Source organism: Sycon ciliatum, chromosome 2 (genome assembly GCF_964019385.1).
Source record: "Sycon ciliatum chromosome 2, ocSycCili1.1, whole genome shotgun sequence".
Lineage (NCBI taxonomy): Eukaryota > Metazoa > Porifera > Calcarea > Leucosolenida > Sycettidae > Sycon > Sycon ciliatum.
Window position 1 is genome coordinate 22,176,753 of NC_088644.1, and position 27,629 is coordinate 22,204,381.

The following is a 27,629-nucleotide window of genomic DNA, read 5'->3' on the forward strand; positions in this document are numbered from 1 at the left end:
GCCCTTCCATTGTAGCGTTACAATGACTTTTGGATTTCTACAGACAGCGGCCTTGTCCGATCGGTTTTTTCTGCTTTCATATAGGTTTGTCGACATATCCTGTGGAATAAGCCCTGCCTATGAAAACAAATATCAGAACCCCAATAAAAGACTTGAACATTGTTTGTGAGATAATCACGAGCATGTACATGAACGGCAAAGTAGCTCAACAAAATTCTGTGACCAAGTTTCAAGGAATGTGGGAAAAGCGCATCAAGAAAAATAATATCAACTCAAGAAAGTGACACGTGCGCAAGTAGACATCAAGCATGTGCGCGAATGCAGAAACACACACACGAACACACACACAAACACAAAAAACACACACATACACACACACACACATACACACACACGACACACACACACACAAGTCATTGTCACCAGGCATAGCGTACTGAAGAGATTGTGTCCTGGTATGCACACGGCTAGTGGATGAATCGTGCTGGATTTGAGTTGGTACATGCACAGACACACGCATGCCAGGATCATTGCCAGGCAGCAGCGGCAGTTGGCTATGTCTGAGTCCATTCGATGCCCTCTTCTGCTGGCGTGTTCGGAGTCAATGCTTGTCGCATAAGACTGAGCTGTGACGTACGTCGCTGCAGAGGGTTCCGCTCCCCTTCGCCTGCGGGCTTCGCAACCGTGTCCTCAAACACTGGATTCAGAACGATGTTGGAGTGGCCCTATTTCAGAAAAAGAATGGGATAAACAAGCCCGGAGAACTTAGCAGAGCATTACGCATGTAGACACCCACGGCACCCTCCTGGCTTCAAGTAGGCGAACTCCTACGCGCCCCTGCCACACTTTGGCATTGCGCATCACCGATTTGACAAAAGCTTTAGGCTATGTAAGTCGGCAAAGACGCTCCACGGACTTAACTACCACTGCTGCTGTGGTAGTGATCACTCTCTCTCTCCTATGCAGTCTGTCTGACTGCCTCAGGGAAATTGTGGTTCTTTGTTCAAAACATGCACTGATAACCTGCACACGCCATGTACAGACTGTCAGTACTGCTCAATAAAATCCGATCGAGTCACTCAAATACGCTCTGGGCGTTGCACAGCCCTAGACCTGCGAACACTGGGCTGTGAAAGAGGTGCAGGGTGCGGACTGGACTCACCCGATCGGATTGTAGTTGAGCGCAGCACTGTACTTTGAAGTAGCTGTGCATCACGGTTCTTATCTATTGTGGATGTGCCACAAACAGGCCAAGCAGTCGAAGATGTGTATAGTAGAGTAAGCAATAGAAATCTCAGATTTTCCTCATGCTTACCACTCCGTCTTTCCTAAAAGACCTAGCCATCATGTAGGGCAGTAGAAGCTGTGTGCTCTGGCGTGTGTGACTGTGTGTACAGTCATGCTACCAAAGTGATCGAAGTAAGCACGCACATAGCATCCAAAGACTGATGAAACATAGGATTCAACCTCTCAGCCTTCATCAGTCTTCAGCAGGCTGCAGTCTTGACTTTCAAATCCAGCTTCCCTCGACATTTCCCATTGTTTGCTAAACATTATAGCTGAGCTGCTAACCTACGGTAAGAAAATTAGAAACTCCTCATGTAAACATTTCACAACTGTTAATAGTGTCCTCGACGTATTAGTGTCAACGTGACACGGGGACACTATCACTTACAGTGGACAAGGCGTCTTCAGGGAACTCCTCACCCCAGTCCTTCACGAAAAGTCTTGCATTCATGCTGACGTGTGAACCCTGCCATGATAGAGAAGTGCAAACAAGTACGGTGGCATCATGCTTCTCTACGCGGCACTTAACAATGATTATGTGCCTTTGCCATGCACATGTGCCACTGGCAGTCCATCGCAAGCACCCTCAGAGTGCATGTGGTTTTCCCGGAGGGAGTTTGGCAGTATTGTGTAGCAACAAGCAAGCATGCATTTATGTACTTCGAAGTATTTATTTTACAGATACCCACAGTTACGCAGCACATACATACTTTGACTCCTGCAGTTCACCAACGCAGGTGCTGGACGCACCACCGGGAGCTCCTGGGAGCCAAATTCAACCCGCATACCTGTTTCGTTATCCTGGCATGGCTGGTAACGGGGATTCTCGACACCCCATTGACAGCAATGTGCGGCAGTTTGAGCTGGTCGCTGGCTGCCACCCATACGGTGAGGTCCTCCGGAGATAGCTCACGGCCCTAAGAAGCAAAAGCACAATACGTGAATCACGTAAGCATCGGCTCGGCGGCAAACAGGTAGTTTTCTCGTCACATGGAGCAACTGCATGGCTTACATGAACATGGGATTTAATTAATTTAACCGAGGTATCGATTCTGTTGTTGATTTGTGTAAAATAATGGAACCTTACTGGAAAGCCTCACTACCTCAGGGATCCCACAAGAACATAATAGTGATCGAGGGCGGGAGGGAAGATGGGGTGAACAAGAATCAAGAAAGACTACAATGATTATGTACTTCACGTGCATCGTTAAGTGCCTCTCATGGCATGCAATCCATGGATGGTCAAGAAAATTGCCTAGATGGTAGCTTCCTTGACTATGGCCAATGGAAGCCATCTATAAAGTCTGTGTTCCAATTTCCAAGGCATAACTGAATAATTATACTCTGCCAGCTTCTCGGGGTCACTTTGAAGGCATCAGAGCAACAGCAAACTGAACAAATAGCAAATGACTGAAAACTCAACTTACGTCAGGCAGGGGATCGTATCCAAGAAGCTCATGGAGCGCCGAGGACTTTCGACTTGCCTCCAGCTCCTTGTTTCGTATGTGCTTGCTTTTCCGCTTTGCCATGCGCTTCTGCAGGGAAGACAAAGAGTCACAGGTAAGAAGTGGTAGTAGTAGTAGTATTTATTTTATTTACCATCGGATGCCTCAACAGTGATAATACACAACTCTTAAGAGGGCCGATAACAGGATCAGTGGAAAGGAAAAGAAAAGAAAAAATAGAAAAAATTGGAATCCAGACAATCATGCAGTACAGTAATCAAACACCAAGTCAACTTCAAGGTTAGTGGTAGGTGTGTAAGTAGTGGTAGGTGTGTAAGTAGTGGTGGGTGTGTAAGTAGTGATACTTGTAGGTGTATAAGTAGTGATAGGTGTGTAAGTAGTGGTAGGTGTGTAAGTAAGTAGTGGTAGGTGTGTAAGTAGTGGTAGGTGTGTAATCTGAAGAACACTTAGCTAGAAGTAACACTTCAAGCGCATGGCCAGCAACCACAACCAAAGTGCTAGGCCGGATAAGTTTGCACGGAAATCAGTGCAAGAAATTTGGCCGGTGTGGATTCCTCTCCTGAGTTATACATACATGTACATGTAGGTTGTTGGTTCAAGGCTTCCTTTCCAGGGTCCACATTTTGCACAGCAGCACTGCTTTTATATTCTCTTCACAGCTTTGGGCAGTGTGACCCTATCAGTTTCGTTAGCGGCTTTGTGTTATCTCCGTCTCCATCCACCACATCGCTCTAATCCCAGGGGAAGTGTGGGAAAGGGGGGGGGGGGGGGGGTACACCGGGAATAGCTGCCATCCTCATGCAGCAGACGAAGCAATGATACCATGGTTCCCATTGTTTCCCTCCTTCTCTTGCTCTTCCTCCTCAAACCCTTCTCCTTCTGTCTTTCTGTCTGTCTCTCCTCCACTTCTCCCCCTCACTTATACATCACAAGACGTCTCTGTGTCCAAAACACTTCATGCCCAACTCCACACACCTAGCTTGCCAGGTTCATTTGCGCTTTCTAGTATGCAGCCAAGCAGTACATCGAACCTTGAAGCTGCAAACTTTGCTCCTTCTCTTTACCTAGCTCATGTGGTGTTGTGCTGATGTGTACATTCACGAAAGTGCAAACATGTTTACAGTCATATGCTTTCATGGGAACAGAGGAAAGTCTGTCTGGGGTCTTGATTTTTGATCTTCCGAGTACTATAATAACCTACAAGTATTACAGAACTGTATGGTATGAACATATGCTGGCAAGGTGTATCGGCAGAATGAGCATAGCACAGTGATACAGACATCATAGTAGTTACTGGGGTTAGGTAAATGGTGCTTCAAAAAGACCAGACCAGATGGTTTGAATGGAATAAGTGACTTACAGCATGCTATGCAGGAAACTTGGGAGAGTTCGGAACATGAAGGTCCTCCAGTGATAGTTGTGCACAATGATAATTGAAACAACATGTTGCACTAGGACTGAATTTGAATTGGTTTTTTTTGTACGAGTCCGATTTCTATTCGGCTCTTATGGAGTTATGCCAACTTTGATGAGGCTACCGGTCTTAAACTGAATCTGCACGCCGGTGAAGTTTAGCCTCTTCAGCGAGATGTTCGATTTACGTGTATCTCAATAGCAGGGTGGAGCAACATAGGAAGTTGTGAACAGAAACATGCATTTTTAATTGACAATATACATGGGAAGTTTGTAAACCGAGTGGATGCTACTGGTCGAATAATTATAAATTTTCATTTCATATCGCCAGGCACCCCAGGACACGCCAATCAGGATTCTTGCAAATGCCGCGTCGGTCCTCGACACTACGTTCCAGGCGTTCTGGCCATGGTGCCGCTGCTCTCTAAACGCATTGACTGAAACACTTGTAAGGAACGCTGTCCTGATGGCATGGTTGGCAATCGGCCGCGTTTAACGTGCTGCTGGGCTCTCTGGGTGGTTGAACGGTTGCTAGTATTCTTCGGTATCCTCGCGCCTGTGCTGCTTCAATGCTGCACCTTCACCGGCTGTCACCGTTATGGCATATACCACTGTTTTGCCGGAGGCTAAAGCCGCGCAATGGACGATTGCTGGTGTTTGAAGCGCACAGGCACGTTAGCTTCACGCGGAACCTCCCTGGCTGCTGGTAGATCTGCCGAGACCGGTGCATTCATTACACCTAACATCTCTTCAGCTGCCAGATTGGGCCGCGTAAGGTTCTCCCAGGCCAGTTTTCTCATGGGTTGAATGGAGTGTACGCTGCTTACCGTTTGAAGAGGATGTATCACAGAGCGCTTTATCTGCAATGATGACGTACACCAATGCCAAGCTTAGTATTATTGCGCAAGTATGATACCAGATGTAGTGCCCTAATGGAAAGCTACATCAAAAGTGGACGCATGGGCCCATACCAGATCAGAGCCTCCTGATTCCTTTGTGAGTTCTCTCCCCTCCCCCTGACAAGATACTTCCCTCCCTGAAACTTTTACTACCATCTTTACATGTGTGTTAATGTTGAAGGTGCTAACAGCAGACAAGTCACACTCTGTGTACACAACGACTGGGGTAATGGGACCGGCCTACAATAATATACAAGTCGTTCTAATGGCAGGATCTTCTTGTTGATATGCCGTGTTATCATAACACAGTCACATGTACTATAGTCTGCTGTGTACCAGTGTGTACGTACAGCTGTCAGAACAACCGTACATACCAAACCAACATGACTGCCAGTGACAATAATAACAGCAGTTACAGCAGTTACAGCAGTTACAGCAGTTACAGCACCAATGGCAGAAGTAACTGCAGGGTCAGCAACCGTAGCAGCAGCAGCAGCAGCAGCAGCAGCAACGGCAGCATCAACAGTAGCAGCAACGGCAGCAACGACAGCATCAACAGTAGCAGCAACGGCAGCAACTGCAGCAGCAGCAACAACAACAATGAAGCTACAAGTAGTATGCCTTACCTTGTGCTGGCGGTTTGCAATGACCAACGTGATGGCCGTGATGGGGATGAGCGCACCGACGCCCACACATAGTCCAATAAACAAGGGTTCCTTGATTATCCTGTGAATGGAAATCGGACATGCACGTGTCCAGATGGCAACTGCCAACACAGTCTAACACAGTCTAACACAGTCTAACACAGTCTAACACAGTCTAACACAGTCTAACACAGTCCAACACACAGTCCAACACACAGTCCAACACACAGTCCAACACACAGTCCAACACACAGTCCAACACACAGTCCAACACACAGTCCAACACAGTCCAACACAGTCCAACACACAGTCCAACACACAGTCCAACACACAGTCCAACACAGTCCAACACAGTCCAACACAGTCTAACACAGTCTAACACAGTCCAACACAGTCCAACACAGTCTAACACAGTCCAACGCAGTCCAACACAGTCCAACACAGTCCAACACAGTCCAACACAGTCCAACACAGTCCAACACAGTCCAACACAGTCCAACACAGTCCAACACAGTCCAACACAGTCCAACACACAGTCCAACACACAGTCCAACACACAGTCCAACACAGTCCAACACAGTCCAACACAGTCCAACACAGTCTAACACAGTCCAACACAGTCCAACACAGTCCAACACAGTCCAACACAGTCCAACACAGTCTAACACAGTCTAACACAGTCTAACACAGTCTAACACAGTCCAACACAGTCCAACACAGTCCAACACAGTCCAACACAGTCCAACACAGTCTACCACAGTCTAACACAGTCTAACACAGTCTAACACAGTCTAACACAGTCTAACACAGTCTAACACAGTCTAACACAGTCTAACACAGTCTACCAGTCACGTTACACGTACTGTTGTGGACATTGAAGTCCTATGGGATGATCGGGACCGCCGGCGGCGCCCTTACTGCATTAACGCGTACATGCGTTCTAGTTCACGTACACACTGTCAAAATGGACCAGCAGTGCTCGCGGCTGCAAGGCCAGCGCCTCGTTGCCGCCTTTTCTCAAAGGATTTCAATGGCGTATTGCAACACAATCGAAATGAGCTCCATGATCCAGCTGTCTCAGCAAGTGTTAGTGACTACTTGCTCAGTTTCCAGATATCACACTGTGACACGCTGATCTATCGTGACCAACAGTCACTGATATATCACACGCTGATCTACACCAACAGTCACTGATATTATCACACGCTGATCTACACCAACAGTCACTGATATTATCACACGCTGATCTACACCAACCTGAGTCACTGATATATCACACGCTGATCTACACCAACAGTCACTGATATTATCACACGCTGATCTACACCACTGTTGAACAGTCACTGATATTATCACACGCTGATCTACACCAACAGTCACTGATATATCACACGCTGATCTACACCAACCTGAGTCACTGATAGCCAGCAAACTGACATCTGCTGCTGGGCATGTGGAAATGTAGCCCTCACAGTGGGATGGTCCATTTCCCCAGCCTAGGAGCAAGGGCTTAGGACCAGGGTGATGTGCCCCCCCCCCTGCCCTTGGCCAGAATCCGTTCATATTGAAGTTTATTCATTTATACAATTGGGGAGTGAAACAGAGGAGACATCATACCTTTTTGCTAAGCTCCCTTCATCGTCGCCTGTGCCGACCCCTGTCGTGATGGTACTGGTGGTCGTGTCAGTAGTGATATCGTCAGAAGTAGTGTTGTCTGGGTAACTCATTGATAAGTTGCCAGTTACTGTGTCGTTGTAAAGACCACTGCCACCATATTCTAATGTACCATTCTGCATGGCGTCGGTTACAGTGGCGGCTGGAAGCGCTGATGAGATGGCACTGGTCGGCCAACAGACTGCCACACAAATCATGACGAACACTGACACCTGCGGTAACGGACAGAGTGTCCGTGCCCTCCTCCGCAGTGCTCGTCCACCCACCTGGCCGGTAACACACCCATACATGGACACGTTCACATGCTGACATGCCAAGAGAAAAAAAGATGCACACACATACATGTACATACATGCACACACAGCATTGGGTACACACACACACACACACACACACACACACACACACACACACACACACACACACACACACACACACACACACACACACACACACACACACACACATACGCATGATGTACACACATAATTATTGACTTAAAATGTCCATCGCGAATGTTAATTACGGTCTAAGCTACAATTATTATAGGCAAAGCAGCTAAGCTACAGGCAAAAAGACACACATAATTATGTCCACATACACACCGACGGTGCAAACTTGGCTGCGATGATTCGGGAAAAGATAACACAACTTGAGCCATAGTGACTTCAGGTGTGCAACAAAGGACTGGTCTGGGACGGTGTTGACAACATTGACTCACAATCTAAAGGTACAGTACAGCTCAATGAAACCTGAGTCAAGTATGGGCCGGTTGCTGAGCAGCCCTAGACGGGTGAACACTGGGATTTTCACTCCAAAAGTACGCAAAGCTGACGAGCTCCATCGGATTTTTTTGATTTTTTTAATTGAAAAACCACAAACCTTCAGACATGTGAATGTGCACATGATATACAGTTTACATACGTATGTATCGAGAAGGCAGCACAGAAACGGCAGTGGTGGTGAGGCCTGGGCAGCTCGTCCGACCGTGGGTCTCGGAGTCAACACTGGGCAGACGCACCGGGAGGGGGGGGGGGGGGTGGTAGCTTAGGAGATAAGGGATCATGGAGCCAGCGTGATCATAGTATGTAATGCATATGCAGAAGTAATATGTAAATCTTAAAATCAATAGTGTGGTGGGCCTGCGCAGAGGAAAGGCATCATGGACATGCATTGAGCAGCCCTGTACTTCCCGTGCACATTTGCAACTGCTACTAACACTACTGAATTTTTAAAGGGGAAGTTAAGGCAAAAATTAAAATTTCACCAGTTGTAGTCTTCGGGGTGCTGAGTCGAATGGTCTTGGTCCGAGGAAGCTGAGACGCTCCCTTCCTACTTGAATCCCAATCGAACTCGCGCACTTCCACCGAAACTGGGTGACTGCGCCCTACGAGATGGGGATTTGTATGCAAAATGTCACTAAAAGCGCCATTTCGTTCTTATAAAAGCACGGATGACGGCGATTGGCCCATATGTTGTAGTCTTTGGGACGCTGAGTCGACTGGTTTTGGTCCGAAAAGGCTGCGATGCGGCGTTCCTCCTTTATTCCCAATCGAACATGGTTGAAGAAGCGGTCACGTGCTCCTGCGTACACCAGTCACCTGGTCACCGTGCCTGCAGGGTACAACTTACTAGCCTGTTTGACCTTTTTTGGGTGCAGTCCTGTCACTCGAGTTGAACCCGAGTTGAACCTTGGTGTGAAAGTTGTCACCTGCTGGCGTGGTGACCAGGTGATTTGGGCACCCAGGACCACGTGACCGCTTCTTCAACCATGTTCGATTGGGAATAAAGGAGGAACGCTGCATCGCAGCCTTTTCGGACCAAAACCAGTCGACTCAGCGTCCCAAAGACTACAACATATGGGCCAATCGCCGTCATCCGTGCTTTTATAAGAACGAAATGGCGCTTTTAGTGACATTTTGCATACAAATCCCCATCTCGTAGGGCGCAGTCACCCAGTTTCGGTGGAAGTGCGCGAGTTCGATTGGGATTCAAGTAGGAAGGGAGCGTCTCAGCTTCCTCGGACCAAGACCATTCGACTCAGCACCCCGAAGACTACAACTGGTGAAATTTTAATTTTTGCCTTAACTTCCCCTTTAAATAAGTCTGAGGGACTGAAAAGGAAAAAGTATGAGGAAACATTGACTGTCACCACCAGGACTCAAGCCAGAGAGACCTTCACTACAGGCCAGCTAGCGATGCTCCAACGGAGCTATGCTGTAGCTGCCATCCAAGCAGCTTGTGACTCGGTGGTAGATCACAGGTAGATCTACGTAGATGTAGATCTACAATCATCAATGTAGGTCTAGATCTACTGAAGGGGTTTATGAATGCTAGCCTATGCCATCATTTAGGCGACATCACCACGAAAGCGTTCAGCAGAAATAAAATTCATGGACAGCGTGAACGCGTGGGTCCACCGGTGGATTGCATAACCAAACTGTTACGCTGTATGTTCCCTTCTTTGAAAATATCGGACACTGCCGAATAAAGTTATACCACAGAACACAGAATATTCTTACCATTGTCTTGGTTGACAGGCTTCGAGGACGGGTTGGTGCTTCGTCGCGCTTCTTTCCCTCCGCTCTTAGTAGTCTGGCGCAGGCTGATCACAACCAGTGAGTTTGATGTCTTATGCGAACTCAGGCTCCTCGAATGGGTTTCGCTTGCTAGGGCTGGGTCCGTTGGAGCGACCCGAAGATAACTATACTATGCATTCCACTGGATAAAAGCGGAAGAAGTTTGAAGACTGTAACGAACGCCACTAACGATAACGGCGAATATCTGCTACAGGTGTGTTGTCAGGCGATATCTATCTGGATTGTAAGCTAGGATAGAACTGGGACGAGAATACATACACACGAAACTCGATCGAAGAAGGTGTAGAGTGTGCCAGTATTTCGCAAGATAAAAAAACCTTTCGAATGAACCAGTGCAGTGTGGCGATGATGAAAGGGAGATACATTTCATTCGTTAGTCCGTGTTGCGTAGCACATTTGATTCGTCGTGTCGTGACCACACATATAGAACAAGGCGTTTCTAACGACGGTTACGTGCTCTTCGCGTGGAATTTAGACAGCTTGTCTGACAGCTTCTCCGGTCCGCAAACACGGCGACTACGAGAACTTCGCAGCCCCGCTGAGAATGAGAGGTGGTACAAGACTGGGACTCGACAGCTAAAAAGCTAGTTGGCAATTATTGACAGTAACGCGTCAACATGGTCAATGTTCCACCATACCAGTTGAATTTCGTCACTCGGACTATTGCTGCAGTCATTGTAGTGGTGTTTCTAGCGCTGAGCTTGCTTGGACGGGAGACTCGGTAGAAGGACTAGACTGGAGCGTGGCTTTGCGAGACCTACCGCAGGTCCCACGCACACGCCGTGCCAATCTGAGAAGTCAGAGAAGAGAGGTGCCTACAGCGCTCAGTACAGAAGCAGTACAATCATGTAGTCGACGATCGGGCCAGACAGGCGTGGATTTGCTACAACAAAATTAATGCAGGGAAGTACGGACAAGAGCAGGGATCGGAGTACAGTATACTAGTAGTAGTGTGCAATATTCGTCTTTGTGGTCCACTCTCACAACAACAACAGACAGAAGTCTCTGCTGAGAGCGCGGTGGCTCGGCAATGGCGAAGCAGGCCCTGGACAAGAGTCGAGTGTAGGCACCGAATCTCTCTCACTCCCTCTGTCGTCCACATGTACATATACATGTAATAATTAAAGGAGGCGGAACCGCCTGTTTGTGGTGCGACGTTTTTTAAATAAACTTCGACAAAAAAATACTACGTAGTCGATCAGCATCTGCGTGTAAGTGAAAGTCGCCGTCTACGTCTTGTCTTGGCAAACAGCGATCAGCAGTGCTAGGTAACAGTACTGATGTCATGACATGCATGACATGTACTGATCTTTTTTGTGTGCGTTCAAGTACTAGTAAGTAGTTAGTTTACAGTACACTACTGCACTGACACAGTGACAGTCTGTAGGAACGTATTTCTTGAAATGTATTTTCTAAAAGAATCACACACCCTGCTGCTCGCAAGGGAAATAGACAAAGTAAAAGATAAGACCGAACAATACGGAAGGAAGGATGGGTCACCAAGAAACAAACATTTTTTAAGTCCGAACCATCAGCCTATAAGAAACAATTTTCTAAGTCTGCCGATGTGAACACATACAATGTACCTCGTTTATCCTGGCGATCCAGGACCAAGCACTGGCTTCAACTTCAAAAAATTAATGTCCTCTGACCATTTCCACAAAACCCCGCCCAAAGTTTACCCCCACCGAAGTGCCCATAACTTTGGTGTTCGGATAGCTGAGGTATGAGTGCACGTCCTTCACAGTTCAACCTCTAGTCTTGACTGGTGTAAATCGGGGAGGGGAGGGGAGGGTCGGTCCAGTTCTGGACATCTGATACACCAGCCGAGGTTACCATGGTTACAGTGGTAGTAGTAGTAGTAGTAGATTTTATTATTTTACTAAGGGAGTCCCAACAGGCGTTGCCTTTTTACTGGGAACCCTAGGTGAGTTTTTACCATGTTTACATACAGAGTAAGAGACGGGGCCTGACGGCAGTCAGTGGGAAGAGCATTCCATCTGTCTGCCGCCAGGAAAGAAATAGAACGCATGCCATATTGCGTAGAAACAGGCGGAAGAACTAATGCGCGCTGTGCCTGGCTGGTACTATGTAGGCAGGGCAAACATAGGAATTGAGTGCTATGTTTACAGGGTTAAAGACACTAATGATCAACAGTCACTGAACATCATGAGAGGCAGACAGTTGCCACCAGTTCTTGGAATTAAAAAAACTAGTCACTGTGGTATGATTTTAAATAGAAAAAAGAGTCTCTACATACTTTACTACTTTACTAGTGTCTTTCAAACACACACACGATACAATTGATACAATTGATACAATTGCAAAATTACAAAGCTAAGATGTTGGTGTTACCAAGGTGCGGATGCAGCAGCGGAAAATAAAATAGAAAGTACTGACACAAAGCCCAGCCTCAAAACCGAAGGTAACGTCTCGAGGTCTTTTCATTCCTATGGGCATGAATCTTGTGAATCTGAAAAGGTACCGCTTGTACTGCATTCGTTGTCAGCAGTCAATACGGATGATATAATTATCTAAAGGAATCCCGAGAATCAGAAACCATCACATCATAAGGTGTATGGTGCGAAAAGACACACAGCAAACATCAGGAGGGTAGCAATGCATGGGATGGCCGGTGCAGCAGCAGCCGATGTAGTGGCACCGACATTGCCATTTGTACCAGCAGCTGATGTGGTGGCACTGACATTGCCATTTGTAACGGGCTGGGAGGTTGAGCCAGTGGCTGTGCTGACACTTGCCCTCACACCGATCTTTGGAGAACACATTGTTCCCTTGACACCTGTGTTGTATAACGGACAGTCAGACAGACAGACACATACACACAGACACGGATACAGACATCGACACAAATACACACACACACACACATACCGTGTGTCAGCGCCTTTAAAGCCATGGCCTTATATTCGAAACACCGCTGCTTTCCTAGATATTTTAGAAGCAAAATGACTCACCCACTACGCCATGCCATAAAAGTCAAAGTCCACACAGAAATTTCAAGCCAAATCTACTTGTTCACCCTTCCTGCTGGGCTGTAAGTTTGTTACCATAGTACTGATTCCTTCATTTTTGAAAAATACACTTCAAATGTCATTTCATTTATGAAGCCCATGGCTTTATAACTGAGACTGGCTTTATAATCGAATATAACTCCATGGCTTTAAATGTGCGGACATACGGTAATACACACACAGGAGCATGCACAGCAGGCGTGCATTCTTTCAATTATAGGCACTCACATTTGCATCATTACACATAGCACAAACTCCTCAAAAACAGCGAACTCATCGGCCCGACAACATCATTACTACTCTTGGAGACCCCCTACCCCATGCGTCACAAATGCATACTCGGTACGGCAAGGGAACTCTACAGTGATGAACATGTGCAGCATTGCAGGCCACTTGGTTCCGAAGACCTGCGTGCTCTGCCTCCATAGCCTGTGTACAGGAGTTCATCGATGTATTTCGAAGTAGGTTTGCAGCTCTGAAAACGTACCTTATTGCATACATCTAGCCATTCCCCTTCGGTCACACATGAACATGTGTGTTTTTGTTTTTGCGATTTTCCATACTCCAATCCGGGTATGTCCTTGCCTTGATTTGCAAGAGCTATTTGCATACATGTTGTGGTCCCATTGTTGTGCCAACGTCTACTGATCAGACTCATGCGCTACGATGTACAGGCGGAGTACGTGCCTGGCAAGAACATGGTTCTCGCCGACACGCTGTCCAGAGCTCCTCTTCCTGACACGCCAGCAACCGAATCCGACCTACACAGTGACTCGGAAGCCACCATCGCCGCTGTCCTGTCGTCTCTATGCAGTCCTACCAAGCAACACGCTCTCGTTACAGCCACTGCTGACGATCCAGTCCTGCAACAAGTAATCCAGCATACCCTCCATGGCTGGCCGACCAAGGTCAACGCAGACCTGGAAGCCTATCGCAACGAACGTGGCTCACTCTCAGTTCATGACGGTCTGCTGTACCACGGATTTCGGATCGTAGTCCCGGCATCCGAGCGCAACGCTACACTTGCCACTTTGCATGACGGTCACCAAGGCATAACCAAGTGCCTGGCCCGTGCGAAGTCCTCCGTCTGGTGGCCAGGTATCACACGTGCCATTTCAGAATGCGTGCAGAACTGCCTGACCTGCACCAAGCATCGTTTTCAGCCGCCAGAGCCTCTGTCTCCAACTGCGTTTCCCTCTTTGCCATGGGAGAGAATAGGAGTCGACCTCTGCCAACATGACGGTCAGGAGTACCTCATTGCTGTCGACTACTTCTCCAGGTACATCCACGCCATCCCGCTACGGAAGACTACCTCTGGAGCCGTCATCAAGGAACTCCACGAGCTGTTCGCCATCCATGGCATCCCTCAAGCTCTTGTGTCGGACAACGGTCCACAGTTCGCAAGTGCTGAATTCGCCGCATTCACAGCCCAAATGCAGCTCACCCACCACACCAGTAGCCCGCACTACCCACAGAGCAACGGTGAAGCTGAGCGAGCGGTTCGAACATTCAAGCGTCTCCTGAAGACCAACAACAGCCTCAACGATGCCCTACTCAGTTACAGGTCAACACCCCTCGCAAATGGCTACTCGCCAGCCGAGCTCCTGTTTGGTCGTCGTCTACGCACACACCTCCCATGTACAGCGGAATCCCTCGCTCCAAGTTGGCCTGATATTTCCAAGCTAAGGAAGTTCGAGGTGAGGCAGAAAGACCGACAGAGTGAGACGTACGACTCGTCACACCGAGCACAATCTCTGCCACCATTGACCCAAGGCGACCGAGTCTGGGTGCAAAATCTCGCTTCCGAAGCCGTGATTGCAGACCGCGTCTCCGACAGATCCTATATTGTCACGACCGACAACCTGTCAGAGTACCGCCGCAACCGTCGCCACGTCAAGTTGCTACCTGATGTGCAACCAACACCAACACCGCAGTTGAATGTCACTACACCTGCAGAACCTCCATCCGCTGATGTCGAGTTCCAGCCTATCTTGCGCCGATCAGCACGTCCATCCCGGCCGCTGAACAGACTCGACCTGTAAACGCATTAGTCATTGCTCATGCTATGATCACTCCAGTCGCTGACGCTGATGATCGTGAACTGCATGTAGTATTTGTGTGTCTCTACCCTATCTCCTCTGTTTGTATATGACTAAATATTCTTCGAGCTGTTACCTCTGTAACCTCTCTCTCTTCGAACATAAAAAGGGAGATGTTGTGGTCCCATTGTTGTACCCGATCCGTTCCGGGATCGGTTACCCATATGCATTCCCGTACTGTGTACATATATGGATCCTGGTTGTGCATCTTTATCTTTCGTTGTTCTATGTAAATAAACTTTAGTTGTTGTCTGGGACTTGTGGAGTGAAGTTGATCTATGGAGTGCGGGAACTAACTTGATGTTCACTCAGGAACATTACAATACACACACTGTAACCCCTATGGGTTTCATCACTTCTGGCTGGGCATGAGAAGAGCTGATTCCCTGTTTTCTAGAACTCCTACTTGTACTCCAACAGTATGACGTGTAGTTGGGTCCAATGTTGAAATTGTGTAGTCACGTTACTCAGGAAAGGTGTCCTTTCTGTACATTGTATGGGACATTGGCATGGCAAGGCAAGCACATTACAACCCTGGAGTCGAACACATGTAACAGTGTAAGCAGTCTAAGTACAATTATTACACCTCGTAAGCCAGAGCAGTGTGACCTGCTGTTGGCAACCAAACAGAGAGGTCTAATGTGCAAGGACATACCTGGACCAGTGCCTGTAGCCACCAGAGTTCCGCTGATCATGCGCTGCCGTATGGTCTGATAGCGATAGCAGCCGAACGTGTACGGGTAGGTGTTATTAGTCGTGTGGTAGATATAGCCTAGAGTCGGGTGGGTGCGACCGTTGCAAACATCCAGGTCGGTTGGTGCCAAACCATTGTCACTCTGTGGGCCGTAGATAGGAATGCCTGCAGCCAGTAGTAACCATGGTAACATGGCAAAGAAAGAGACAATACATTTTCCTGCTGTGACTCATGTGCGTACTTAAAGACACTGTTTGACCCGGATGATGGTGGAAATTTACCAAAACATTATTCTAACAAGTGAAAGCAAATGCGTTTTGACTATGCAGTGCTAGGGGAAGGGGGCATGCTGCCCCTCCAGCACTCCATGATTTCCCTCTGATCTATGAAGCTGCAGAACGCCTCACCCCTCTTACAGAGTAACCATTCAATGTCATATTCACTGCACCGACACTGGGACACCATGTCTTGTAATCCTACAAGGCCGAGAGAAACTAGACACTCTCCACTTGCAACTGCTCACCGTCGAATGCATAGCCGATCTTGGGCGAGTGTTGTCCTGGTGTGTCTTGGAAGAGGCATCCGTCCCTGGGCAGTATGTAGTGATGATGGTAAGCGCCCGTCATTGTCGGATGTCCAAAGCATAGATCCATCACCTCAAACCTGGGAGATCAGAGACCGGCAAGCAGTGGAAAACATGCGGCACAACGTGACACACGGCTACATATGACTCACTGTATACAGTAACACCTGGTTTAAGCGACCACCCCACGGTACCACGGTGCCACGGTGCAAGCAAGAGATCACCCCACGGTGCCACGGTGCAAGCAAGAGATCACCCCACGGTGCCACGATGCAAGCAAGAGATCACCCCACGGTGCAAGCAAGAGCGGTCGTTAAATCCAGGTCTTTAGAACCAGGTCCCATACATTTGTGGTATATCGGATTAAGGGCTTGCGAGAATTTGGTAAACCATGGCCTCTTCAGGGAAGGCCACCCTGGAGCAGTTTTCTGGCGGGGACTTTGCGGAGTACCGGGAACGGCTTGAGTTTTATTTTCTCGCAAATGACATCGGTGTTGTTTCAGCCAGTGCAAACTCATCGGAGAAAGAACGCGTACGTAAGAAGATGATTGCACATCTAATCTCTTCACTGTCGAAAGACGTCTACTCCACTTTGCGGAACCTCTGTCTGCCGGAGTCAATATCGGACAAGACCTTCGAGCAGATTTGTGACCTACTGAATGGATATTACAGAGTGGAGCGTTCCACGATGACTTCTTCTTTTCAATTTCGCGATTGCAACCAGAGACCAGCGGAAAAGCTGGTAGATTACGCAAATCGTTTGAAACGTGCGGCAGTAGCCTGCGACTTTGGGTCGCATTTAGACAGCAGTGCTATGAATTACTCTGTCCAGGTAAATGATGTGGTCTGGAAACGACACCGTAACCAACTCCGGCCACGTTCAATACCACTTTCTCAGTTAGCAGAACAGACACGTTCTGCACCACAGCAGCAACAGCTCCAGCCGCAGCAGCAACAACTCCAGCCGCAGCAGCAGCAGCAACAACAACTGTCACCACAACAGCAACAGCCTCAGCCGCAGCAGCAGCAGGTGCCACAGCAGTTGCCGCCTCAGAAGGCTCAACAGCCGACGACTTCACAGCAGAAAGAGCAGCCCAGGCAACAGTCGCAGGATGAGCAGGGTCAACAGTCGTTAGCTTCTACAGCCCCAGCTGATGCTGTACCTGTTGACCGGCAGGTGACTCGATCTGGTCGGTCAGTCGTAAGACCAGCTCGGTATAACGGATGAGACATTTTATACATGTAGGATATGTAATTATTATATTATTTGCATGGATTGATTGAGATGGTCGTGAATGCATGTACGTGGTTCTCTTGTTGCATTTGTATATATCAGTATAATGCTCTGTATAGTACATACCACACATAGAACATTGAACTTTGATAATTGGCACGTCAGACGATGGTACATTATTACATTGTCTGTTCTATGCTATTGTTCCTTGTCATGAAAATGTTTTGTTTTCGGTGTTACCTCTTTTTGCGAGGGGGATATTGTTATATATGCACTCTGATGTAATATATTATGTACTCTGTATGCATTTGTATATACTCATTGCGCATGCTCTGAATCATGGTCTTACTCTACATGTATCCATGCCGGCTGGTTGACTCTGGTGAGCTGCGTGTGAGACTGCATGTAGGGTGTACGTGGATACACAACAGTGCATGATTGTACTTCCATGTACTCATATTGACAGGTGTGGAGCATAGAATACTCTCGTGCAGGCAAAGCACACCTCACTGGAGTGCATGCAGCCCATTCTGCACTGTCACTTGTCACTTCAGTTGACTGCATCCACTTGCTTCAGAGCACACTTCAACCCTGTTGCAGTCAACTCTGCCAGCCAAGATGGCACTTTTGGTTAGTTTTGGTCGCTGTGTGCAGGTCCAATATGGCACTTGGTATACAAAAAGTCAGTCACTGGTTACGCAAGGCAGGTGGTCGCTGTATCCGGTGCAGTTTCTGTATAGAACTGTCCGTGCATAGAAAAACGGTCGTTAAGAGCAGGTGGTCGCTAAAGACGGAGGTCGCTTACACCAGGTTTTACTGTAGATGCTCACGGTCCTTGTGCGTGCGTGGCTGGACTGCTAGTGCCGATGTCACACTGTTGTGATGCGACTGTGCACACTATACTACTGGTGAGGGGCGTAATGAATATGCCACTCTGTGACCGGACTGGACCTAGAGGTTGTCTTTCCCATTTAATTCGAATGCCGCTGTGTCATAATTTATTCTCTTTCTGCATGCTCTCTATTATGAAATGACCTTCTAGATCCGAAAAGGGGGCTTATGTTGTTTCGTGCAGTATTGAGAAAAATGCATTTGAAAGTTTAGTTTTCCACATAAAGCGAGGTATGGTTCCATTATTGAAACCCCATAGCTCTGCGAAAGATGACGATTTTGGACCCAGGTTTTTTACAGAGTGATCTGCTGCGATACAGCTATGTCATGTTATAGATAACTCAAAATGCTCAAAAAATGACATACCGTAAAGTCGCGGATAAAAGCCGGGCTTATAAGCACATAAGCCGCTTTCTGCATCAGGCTTTAATGCAAACCAGGCTTGTATGCAAACCATGCTTATATGCACCACACTTGCATAGAAGCCAGGCTTCTACGCGCGACACGCGTAGATCTACCACTGACTACCGGTATGGTGGCAGTTTTACTATGCACTGTACATAGCGCATGCACTCTTGACCTACCCGATCCGCGCTTGCATAGAAGCCAGGCTTCTACGCGCGACAGGCTTATATGCATTTGACCCGTTTGATTTTCAGGCTTCTATCCGCGATGTGCTTGTATGCAAACCCGGCTTTTATCCGCGACTTTACGGTAAGCCCCCTTTTTGGATCTAGACTGGGCTCAAATGGATTAGTCATGTATCACGAACAGCTAGCCTATGGCTATGTACTCTACAATCCATTTCACCTTTAGGACATTTTAAGTGTACCTGTACAGCAAAACCTGTATTTTGCGACCACTGCAATAAAGGGGCCATCTGTCATTGAAGACCACCTCAGTAGACCAGTCACCATAGCATGTCAACCTGTGGAGGAAATCAATGTTCCATTCTATGGCCGGAGACTGTGTGTGCCATGGCATGGGGTGGTGGCCAAATCCAGGTTAGTAGTAGTAGCAGGGGCGTAGCACCCGCTACGACTGGTACGATCGTGGCCGTACCACTTTTCGAAAAGTGTGGTCCGTCTGGAACGTGCAAAACCGTAATAAAAAAATCAGGATCCATCGATGCATACATATGTACATGTACACAAGAGTACATAACCCCCCCCCCCCCCCCAGATGCAGAGTGTGCAACGCCGATATCGCGATCCAGCTCTGCATATGTATTGTAGAGCGGAATCGGATCTTCTGATGTCATGCGTACACTCCACACCAGCGCAAGGCCGGTCTCGAGGCAGGGCATCATTGTTTTTGATCCGAGGAGGTTATGATGGTTATGACTCTTGATCATGTTGATGTACATGTATGCGCATCAGACTTTGACCATTTTCTAGACTCGTAGATCTGTTATGCATCTGCAGTCGTGCTGAGTACTGTACTCGACTCGACTGCACACTGCGCCTGAAGTGTGCCAGAAGTAACCCAGAACGCAGGATTTTGTGTCTTTTTTACAAAATTTTCCCGGGGGACGTAGCCCGGACCCCCCTCCAACACGGCCTTCGGCCGCACCGACCTTCGGTCGTACCACTTCCAAAACCCCTCCTACGCCCCTGAGTAGATTCTACAGTCATGTACAGGTCACAGTGCAAAGTCAGGTGGTGCTACAGTTCAGTTTAGTGTGCCGCTGAGTGTCTGCTATTGCTAGAAACTTGGAATGCACTATGAAGCTCACCCTCCACTAGTTGGATCCACTGCATCCTGCCGCTGGTTGTTGAAGGGGTTGAAGAAAGGGACGCCGTCCAGGGCAAACGCAATTGGCCCATACTGAAGCTCTCCATTACTGCCAGTGGCCTGTATTTCAAAAATTTAACAGGGGACATGGAAAATCATCGATAAAGGCCGCAGGCTAATGTGGACACTGAGTTGATACAACTTAAAACAGATGGGGGAATGCTGTCAGAATCACAGCCGGGGCTCCCAGACACTGCAAGTCGGGTCAGGAGTTTGGATAACAGATGTGTTCGAATGCCTGCGGACCTCAGGCTGGCTTGCTGCATACTCGTTTCCATCAGGAGTAACACATACTTGAGAACCCATACTTGTGTCACGCCTATAATGCGCATGTTGGAGATACATAGAAGATAATTTTAATCCAGGACAGTCAATGCATGGTGCGTGCAGTGTTAATCCCTCCCCCATGCTGCGAGGGGTTAAACGTCTCTATTTGGCAATATCGAGGCTGCTATGTTTGTTGTCATTGGTGTGGTATGGTGCTCACACATCCACGTACCTGTGGCGGAGCTGTGGCCTTGATGACGGGAGTCTTGGGAATCTTCCATTCATACGTCTGCATCGCCATCGTGTTGGGATTGTCTCCGTGTCCAGAACCCGTTGTGTCCGTGCGGAATGGGAACTTGCCCACATAACTGGCGTTCGATGGGATGCCAGCAGAGGTGATTAGAAGATGGTCGCTTCGGTCCTCGCAGCTAATGCTGCTGGTCAGTGGTAGGGTGGTGGCACCGGCGTAATTCCAGTTGTATGCGCTGCCATCAAAGCTGGGAATGTTGGCACTCACCACGGTCCATGGCACCTCGCGGGGTTGTGTCCCGGAGCAAATCAGGTCCAAGTCGTTACAGGTCAAAGACCATGTACCGGTCACCGTACACATGCACAGAAGAATTGAGAATGCAATGATCGGAACCATTATTGGCACCCGAATTTCTGTTTCTCCTCCGTGTCAAGCTAGCTCCAAATGGTCTCAGTCACCCAGTTACACAGCAACTCGCGCAAGCCAACTAACCGCTTTCTTCCAGGACTCCCGTCTTTTATTCTACCCCTCACCCAGCCTTCAAGTGGACACACCCCGTCTGATATCTTTACATAACCTCATAATCATTATGATAACAGATTCTGAAGACTGAAACTCGCTCAAAAAGATCCAGATCTACATGACATCGTGTTACTTCCATTATCCAGTGTTCCGTCAGTCCTTACCTTAGCTTGTGTGGAGTGCACGTGCACCAACCAAGGCGAGAAACGTGACAACATGACATAATTAATAATTTTTGTCACTTTTGGGAGTTGGAGGCTTGTACCTGCTGGTACTGTGAAAAGTAGGTCATGAAACGTGCCTGGTATGAGTGGTAATGGAGGGAGGATCTAGGAGGAGGAGGCGTGCTGGCAAGAGCTACATACTAGTACATAGTCATTGTACTAGTATGTTGCCTACTGTCCTGAGTACTGTCGAGTCGATGTTGTCGTGCCGATACGGGTTGCTCCTGTTTTCCTGGGCCTTGACCTTGTCTACTGTACTTCTTCGCCCTCACCAGGGCCAGGGCCAGTTTTACTACTCCCTGGTTCGTACCATGCACTTGGTGATACTGTCCAGACCCAGTCTGTACAGTAGCATCGTCGGCTTTTAGTTTTACTGTAGTCCTGGTACATGGTAGTGGTACTAGTGGTAGACGTTAAAGTCACGTAACTCCGCACCTCGTCTCACTCTCAGCTAAGCCTAGTCTTGGCAGATAGTAGTATACTGGACAAGCCCTGATTACATTTGAATCCGTTGAGTTCTTTGTAATTGTCCATTGTTGTTCTCACATTTTGCTGATTGTAATAGAAACTTTGTGTCAAGTACAGTATACACTGGCCCAGGGAATAGTAAAATACACTACCGGTAGTCTAGGCGCTAGGCGCTGAATACAATAATTTTAAAATAATTACTATGAATGATCACCATGATCCTGAGTTGTGTGACACGTGACTATTGACTTTTAATCGTGGGAATGTGCCAAAGCAATATGCAATATTGACCAATCAAGTAAAAAGGCAATGCCAGACCTGCAGAACGGCAATGAAATTCACAAAACAGATCAAGCGAAGGCCGAAACGCTATATACCTTCTTTGCCCGCCAATGCACCACTCAGTCAACGCCGCCGAATACTGTAGCAACTGGTATGACAATCAATGAAGCCGGCGTCGATGGAAACAAATTTGGATTCGGAAAGATAAGCCCTATTGAAGTTTTCGATGCAGCAAGGAGGCTGCGACAACATAAATCATCATCAGACATCAACCTGACAAACCGTATACTAAATCAATTCGCAGACATCCTCTCCCAATCACTGTCAGTATTGTTCAACTACAGCCTTGAAGACGGTGTGTTCCCGTCCTCCTGGAAATCATCCACCGTAATACCGGTAAGCCCGACTTCAAGGGTGAGACCGACGAGATGTTTTCTGATCTGGAGCCAGTAGAGGTTACCCTGTCCATGATCCAGTCGCTTCCTTGGCAGCTTCATTTCATCATCCCATGACGCTACTGCTATTTTCCAGGACGCGATCAAGACTGGTGGTGATGAATGACCACAACGCACATTGTCGCCAGGTCACCAGGTCACTCTCAACTCCAGCAAGAACAGAGACGTGCAGTCTGCCCAGATCAGCCAGGTCCAGGAGCTTGTTGCGGGACTCCCTCCCACTCCCGCAACACTGAGCAGCGATCACTTTCACGCATTGTGAAAGCCAGTGATTCAGGATGGCTCACCGTTCTCCCTTTGCGCCAGGAAGGTTATGATGACATGTCCTCTGTACAGTTCCGGGACCAGCCCGCCATCAGATATGGGCGCGAGCCATGCATCTTCCTGCTGAGTTACCGTAGTGTGATGGCTGTGTCTAGGTGTTGGCGGATAATGCCGGCATTATATCCAGCATTATACACCACCCTGAGCATTGCGAGCATCATAAAGCATTACGAGGCCAAAAATGGCAATACGACGTCACGAGACTGCATGGTAGATCTACACACATCGTCATGTACAGATTCGTATCATGCAGCTGGCAGTGCCAGGCCCAGTATACCATGGACCGGTATTGCATGCAGGGTAGTGCTAGCTACCTGTGATCCAGCACAGTGTGGAAACTCTCGCTGAAACTTCCGGTCCCGGAAGTCTATCTTCGCGCAGCTTCGGCCAGTAACATATTACTACTTTTTGAAGATCCAGGTAACCAAGTAACAACGCCGAACCAACGAAACAAATGTGACTTGTAACAGTGGAGGTGCGCACACGCACACATTCCAGACCTTACCCGGTTACCGTCCACAATGTTACAAAAAACATTCTTCATCGAAGCAAGAGTCCATGTCTTTGTCGAAGAGTAATGCTGGACTTTCACGGGACATTGACCATTGTGTAAGACCAGTTAGAGCTTGCTTTATGTTATCCGTAGACGAGATTGTTTCCTCTAGTAAAGGGTTATCCACGTGAAGTTTTGCTGGTCTGAACAGAATTTGTATCTCCCGCCGGCGGCGACTACCCTTGTCCGTAGGTGGTCTCTCTTGCCGTGTACATGAGAGTGCACCGTCAGATGCAAGTAGCGGCGGCTGGGTTGTTGTTGTTGTTGTATAAAGTATACAACAACAACAACCCAGCCGCCGCTACTTGCATCTGACGGTGCTGGTGCATCGCTTGCAGTAACTAGCAGCCAACGCTGCTGGCTGACTCGCCGCGATGCCGTTCTTGGGATTAGGGGGAAGCTGGGCTTTCTCCAGATGAGCTTTTGGCGGAGTCCTCTGATGATTGTGACGTCGTCGAGTTGGAAACTGCAGATCCTGCCGCGATAGCGAGGAAGCGGTCTTTTCAGAAAACAGCTATTACCAAGTCTGAAAATGTTTCCAAAAGGACGCGAGTAGCTCATGGACAGAGCACTGAAGTGGCCATCAGTGCCGAAACACGGGTGCGGGAGTTCCCAGATGAGCCGCTCAAAAGCGACTGTGGCAAGTTAGTGTGCCTGGCATGCCATACAACATTGTCAGGGAAGAAGAGTATAATCATGTCCCATATTGCTACCGCGAGACATAAACAAGGAAAGTCCCGTTTGGAGAGGGAAACTCAGAGGCAGAAGCTGGTCAAGGAGTCCTTCTTGGCGTATCCTCTTTGTGCCGCCTCAATATGACTGTATGTGTTTGTACCTAGCGTACATGTTTACCTGAAATTGTATTATGTGTTTTTCATAGCATGGGTGCAATATCATTGCGTTTTTCTTAGCCCAATAGTGGCAATACCGCAAGGTTCAGGTGTTTATATGTCATCCGGCGGAGCATTATCAGCATTATTTGGAGCATTATAATGGCCTTTTGTGGAGCATTACTGAGAGCATTATCCGCCAACACCTAGCTGTGTCGCTCGCTTCACCCTGCAGCATGGGTTGGATTGCCGCAAGGGTGGCCTGGTGAAGAAAGGGAAAAACGATATCGCGACTCAGATGCCAGACTCGCTGAGGTAGCGTTTGGTGGTGTCCATGTTGAGCCTGTTCTCGTTCCGGAGGATGATCAGAACAACCCCGCCCTGCAAGCTGATTGGTCAGCCCGGGATGTCTGGGAGAGTAGCCGGATGGCATTGTTCGACAACCGTATCGTTGATGCTGATGGACCCAGCTACCGCCGGTCATCTTGGGAAGTCGTCGCTCGGAAAGCAGCAGAAAGGAAGAAGAAGAAGTATGGCCAGGTGAGCGAGGAGTTGCGTGCATCGTTCACTCCTCTTGTTTGCTCCACCGATGCCGTACTTGATCGTGAGTATGCTGCCTACCAGCGGCGCCTGGCTAGTAGTAGTCAGCTATAACAAGTGGGGGAGGTCATACACGTCTGTGATGGCATGGGTTCGTATTCGCACCCAGTTCGCAATCTTTCGTGCAGTCGACCTTCGGCTGCGTGGATCTCGCCGACGACTCATTGGTTTGTCCCTCCACGATGCGGCGGGCATTGGAGTTGGGCACTGTGTGACTGATTGGGACACGCATTTTTTTTACAGTGCAACCGTCATTGTTCGCTCTTTTATAAAGCTTTCAAGTTTTTTTAATTTTTAGTTTTGACATCCATGTGCATACATAATTATTATGTTACTGTTGTGTTATAATTATACATGTATACTCAATCTATTACATGTACGTATACATGTATGCACATGTGCAACATTGTTTTTGGGTTTTGCCCGTACAAGAGGCTTTTCTCTCATGTAAAAAAAAAGTAAAAGTACATGTAGTACTACCAAGAGGGAGCTATACTCTCGGTACTAGTACTACTCGTATATGTACTACACCGATGCGGCGATATGCCCATGACCATTGTAGACCTACAATACATTTATGATTTACATTACAGTGCCATGACATTGGCCGGTGTCCATCCAATCGGACTTAGTCGGTGATTGTGGGTAGGCACCGGACCGGCGGATTATGCCAGCATAATTTGGTGGTTGAAAATTTGGAGCATAATCTGGCATCCTTTCGGAGGTAGGAGCATACTGACTATTTTGTGGGTGAGAGTGGGACACTGAGCTCATGATACACATTATATATTATTATTTTAAAATAATAATTATGTGACCACTGGTGACCAGTAGGCACCGGCGGATTATGCTGGCATAATTATTGGCATAATTTGGTGGTTGAAAATTTGGAGCATAATTTGGCATCCTTTCTGAGGTAGGAGCATAACTACATGATTGTAACACAATTCTAGTATGTAAGCTACACAATTGTGTACAATGCACCTGATCAGTGCTGGTGGTCTGCATGGTAAAGGGTTCGGAGTAGCCCTTTTCCAAAGATGCTCGCCACTTTTTTCGCAACTTTCCGTTGTTTTGGAAGAAATCGCAACTTTCTTCATTTTTCTTCAGAATTCCCAAACTCCATTGCAGCGTATTCCTTGCACTTGAAAACACCGCCATGCCCTGATGATGCCCAATGGGCGAAATATTGGCAAAGTTATTTATTTGGTGCAGCTGAGAGCCTGTTGCCGGAATGGCGGTGTTTTCAAGTTTCTTCATTTTCACAAAACAACTCCTTCGCAACTTTTCCGCAAAGGCTATTGGCGCGCCTGGTTGTGATGAAGCCGAGACCCAAGGTCGGCAGAGCATGCCAGACCACGGCCACGCCACCACTCCCCTTATTCATGGCTCACACATGACGGGTTTACGTGGCTCTAGTAAAAAAAAAAAAAAAAAAAAGTGTGCAAAGAAGCGCGCTGGAGGAGACCATCGACTGTGCAAGCTATGGTTATTGCTCTAATAATTAAACAAATGAGGTATAGTTGATGTTCGGTAATGGTGGAAGGAGAGGTGGAGCTACGGGAGAGATGAGCTGATTATTCCCAGGGTGAGGGTGACATCGGTTGGACGAGTATGACGATTACGAAGACAGTTGAGCATGATCATTTTCAAAGGTAACTCAAAATATACAAATAATCTACGTGGAGATAAAAGTTTCATAATAGCTATGAAAAGTATGAATGCCGCAGACGCAACATGGCAATTTGTTCAAGGTTTGGTTTTGTGTGTTTCCAAAATCGATTTTCACGCTCCGATCATCAGTGGAAATACGGAACTAAAGTGATCCAGGGAAAAACAAAGGTTAAAAATCCAAAGAAGTGTGACACATGACGGGTAACTTGTGTGCCCTTGCCGCCACCGGAGCCACCACCAGTGCCGTTGGTGGCTGGGGTTGGGGTGGAGTCGGCAACAACAACAGTACCGCCAATCACAGAATAATCCCATTTCTTTGACACAGTATCCGGCTGTGCGGACACCGCAGCACCCTCCGGCGCTTGATCCGTGGGTCCAGAGACCACGGAGGTTGACCGCCAATTATTCAACCGAAATATATGCTAGGAATGGCCAAGGCCCACGTGGAGCATCGAAGGAGACCAGAAACCTGAAGCAAAACGGAACACAATCTCGGGACGTAGATGAGGTAAGGACAGTGGCACGGGACAGACGTAGGAAGGAGAACATGGATGGTATCAGACGACTGGCTGGTGGTGAATATGAGTTGGGTGATGATGCGGCGGATGACGACGAGGCGGATGACGGCGAGGATACAGATGACGATGAGGCGGCGGATGACGACGAGGCGGATGACGATGAGACGGCTGGTGGTGATGGTGATAAAACGAACGAGGAGGAGTTAGGGTGCAGGGAAGGTGATGAAGCTGATGAGGGTGAAATTCGTAAGAAGTCAGCTGTGTACTTGCATTTGTTATCTCGTCCCGATTGTTTGAGTGTGTATGATGATTCCCACTTCTCTGTACTGTGCCGTGCCCGTTATGTCCAGCA

At 47.9% G+C, this 27,629-nt stretch overlaps 2 protein-coding genes across 2 annotated transcripts; both read right to left on the reverse strand.

Annotated features, from left to right (window-relative positions):
• Window positions 1–97: 97 nt before the first annotated feature.
• LOC135809233 (uncharacterized) lies at window positions 98–10,284 on the reverse strand. Its single transcript, XM_065322527.1, has 7 exons — window positions 9,906–10,284; window positions 7,327–7,688; window positions 5,692–5,791; window positions 2,715–2,822; window positions 2,076–2,204; window positions 1,676–1,753; window positions 98–725 (listed from the first exon to the last, which is right to left on the reverse strand). The coding sequence occupies exons 1-7, from the start codon at window positions 9,906–9,908 to the stop codon at window positions 555–557; spliced, it is 951 nt and encodes a 316-aa protein (XP_065178599.1). The 5' UTR covers window positions 9,909–10,284; the 3' UTR covers window positions 98–554.
• A 1,833-nt stretch (window positions 10,285–12,117) lies between these two features.
• Window positions 12,118–21,389, reverse strand: LOC135809234 (uncharacterized). The gene is made up of 5 exons (XM_065322528.1): window positions 20,810–21,389; window positions 20,252–20,370; window positions 16,332–16,471; window positions 15,770–15,973; window positions 12,118–12,783 (listed from the first exon to the last, which is right to left on the reverse strand). Exons 1-5 carry the CDS (start codon window positions 21,221–21,223, stop codon window positions 12,551–12,553), a joined length of 1,110 nt encoding a protein of 369 aa, XP_065178600.1. The 5' UTR covers window positions 21,224–21,389; the 3' UTR covers window positions 12,118–12,550.
• Window positions 21,390–27,629: the final 6,240 nt, after the last annotated feature.